General features: G+C 33.7%; 1 protein-coding gene across 1 annotated transcript; it reads right to left on the bottom strand.

Annotated features, from left to right (window-relative positions):
* Positions 1-379: 379 nt before the first annotated feature.
* On the bottom strand, positions 380-954 carry LOC131048741 (pathogenesis-related protein PR-4-like). Its single transcript, XM_057982803.2, has 2 exons — positions 703-954; positions 380-544 (listed from the first exon to the last, which is right to left on the bottom strand). Exons 1-2 carry the CDS (start codon positions 952-954, stop codon positions 380-382), a joined length of 417 nt encoding a protein of 138 aa, XP_057838786.2.
* Between the last annotated feature and the right edge of the window lie 585 nt (positions 955-1,539).

The raw sequence follows: 1,539 nt of genomic DNA on the forward strand, positions 1-1,539 counted from the left end.
ACCAATAAACATATACATATTTATGCGTCTTAAATAGTGAATAATACATATAAATATCTTAATAATGCTTACAATTTATAGATTAATCAAATATTAATTTTAAAATCAATTAAGTGACATTATTCTTTATAGAAAAGATTTCACTAGAAAAATATGGAAAAACAAAGTTCCATACAAAAAGCATCCTAAACAGTCAAAAGCAATAGTTTTGCCAATTCCTTTCCATTTCTCTAAAGCACTTCGCATTTTTATGCATAAATAAAATTTATGGTATCTAAGAAAGAGTCGAACATAGAAAATCCATTATGCAGGAAAGTTTTTATTCAAAGAAAAACTGGTGAATTGAGGGAGCAGACATAATTGAGGCTGCGAATTTGTTCTAACAGTCCACGAACTTGTAGGTAGTAAGCAGATAACCATTATTCTTTCCTTGTCCATCTCCATCAATGGCATTAAAAGCATCTGTTTCTAACACCAATCCTCCATTTTGGCACTGGTCCAGAATTCGTACGGTCACATTTTCACCGGTCAAATCATTTTTCACCTGTAAGAATTCAACTGATTACGTAAGCCTTGAATAAACCGTATACAAATAAGCAAACATATTCTTATTATATATTTTAACATCACAAAATTAAAGGTTTATATTTAACAAGTAAAAGCATAAGACATTGTTTCTTGTAATTAGATGGCGGAGTTTACTTGGATGCAGGTGCCGCAGAGGGAAGATCCCATGGGCTTGCCGGCTTGGTCACAATAGGCAGCCCAAAGGTATTCCTTGCGCCACTCTAGGGGCTGCTTAGAGTCAAATGTAGCACAAAATAGGCCATCAATGTTGTAATTACGACCAGCAGAATCATACGGATTAGACGTGGTAAACGTCTCGCCATTAACACAGAGTATGGAAGCCAGGAAGAAGCATAGAGCAATCCACCTCACAACCTTGGAAGCCATGATGATATGCTCAACACAACCAGAATACTATGAAACTGATTGTTGTGTTAAGGCAGGCGATATTGTTGTCAGAAGAATGACTCCTATGATTTATAGGAGTTATCATTAGGCTTGTTCTCAATATTTTTTCATGTTGCCCATGTAGCCCTTGGCTTATTTGTTTGGAGTCAGTAATTATTCAGAGGATATTCAATAGGATTTCTTGGTTTGTTCATTGAAATCCGTAACAAGATTTCTTGGTTTGTTCGTTGGAATCGGTAACAAGATTTCTTGGTTTCTTCGTTGAAATCGGCAACGTACTATATTTATGTGACGATTTATGATGTATACATTAGGAAATTCAATTAATAAATTAATTATTGAGATCGAAGGCATTCTTCTTAGAATACTCGCTTGGTTAGGCAGAAGGAAATCATATTTATTTGATTATAACATTAGTTTGATTGTTGTTATAGTTTGTTTAAAGAAGTATTGTTCTGGAAAGGACTTTCAAATATATCTTTTAGTTTTTGTTAAATTTTTGGTCAAGAATCATGGATAGACATATATTTCATATGGCTCTAAGCATCATGTCGTTTTTTATCT

Source organism: Cryptomeria japonica, unplaced genomic scaffold (genome assembly GCF_030272615.1).
Source record: "Cryptomeria japonica unplaced genomic scaffold, Sugi_1.0 HiC_scaffold_270, whole genome shotgun sequence".
In the NCBI taxonomy this organism is placed as follows: Eukaryota; Viridiplantae; Streptophyta; class Pinopsida; order Cupressales; family Cupressaceae; genus Cryptomeria; species Cryptomeria japonica.

Bases quoted from the DNA above. Each gene is read 5' to 3' on its own strand.
- LOC131048741 (XM_057982803.2), bottom strand. From the start codon at position 954: ATGGCTTCCAAGGTTGTGAGGTGGATTGCTCTATGCTTCTTCCTGGCT. The intron at 545-702 runs GTAAACTCCGCC...GAATTCTTACAG, and splicing joins TCTGCGGCACCTGCATCCAA to GTGAAAAATGATTTGACCGG.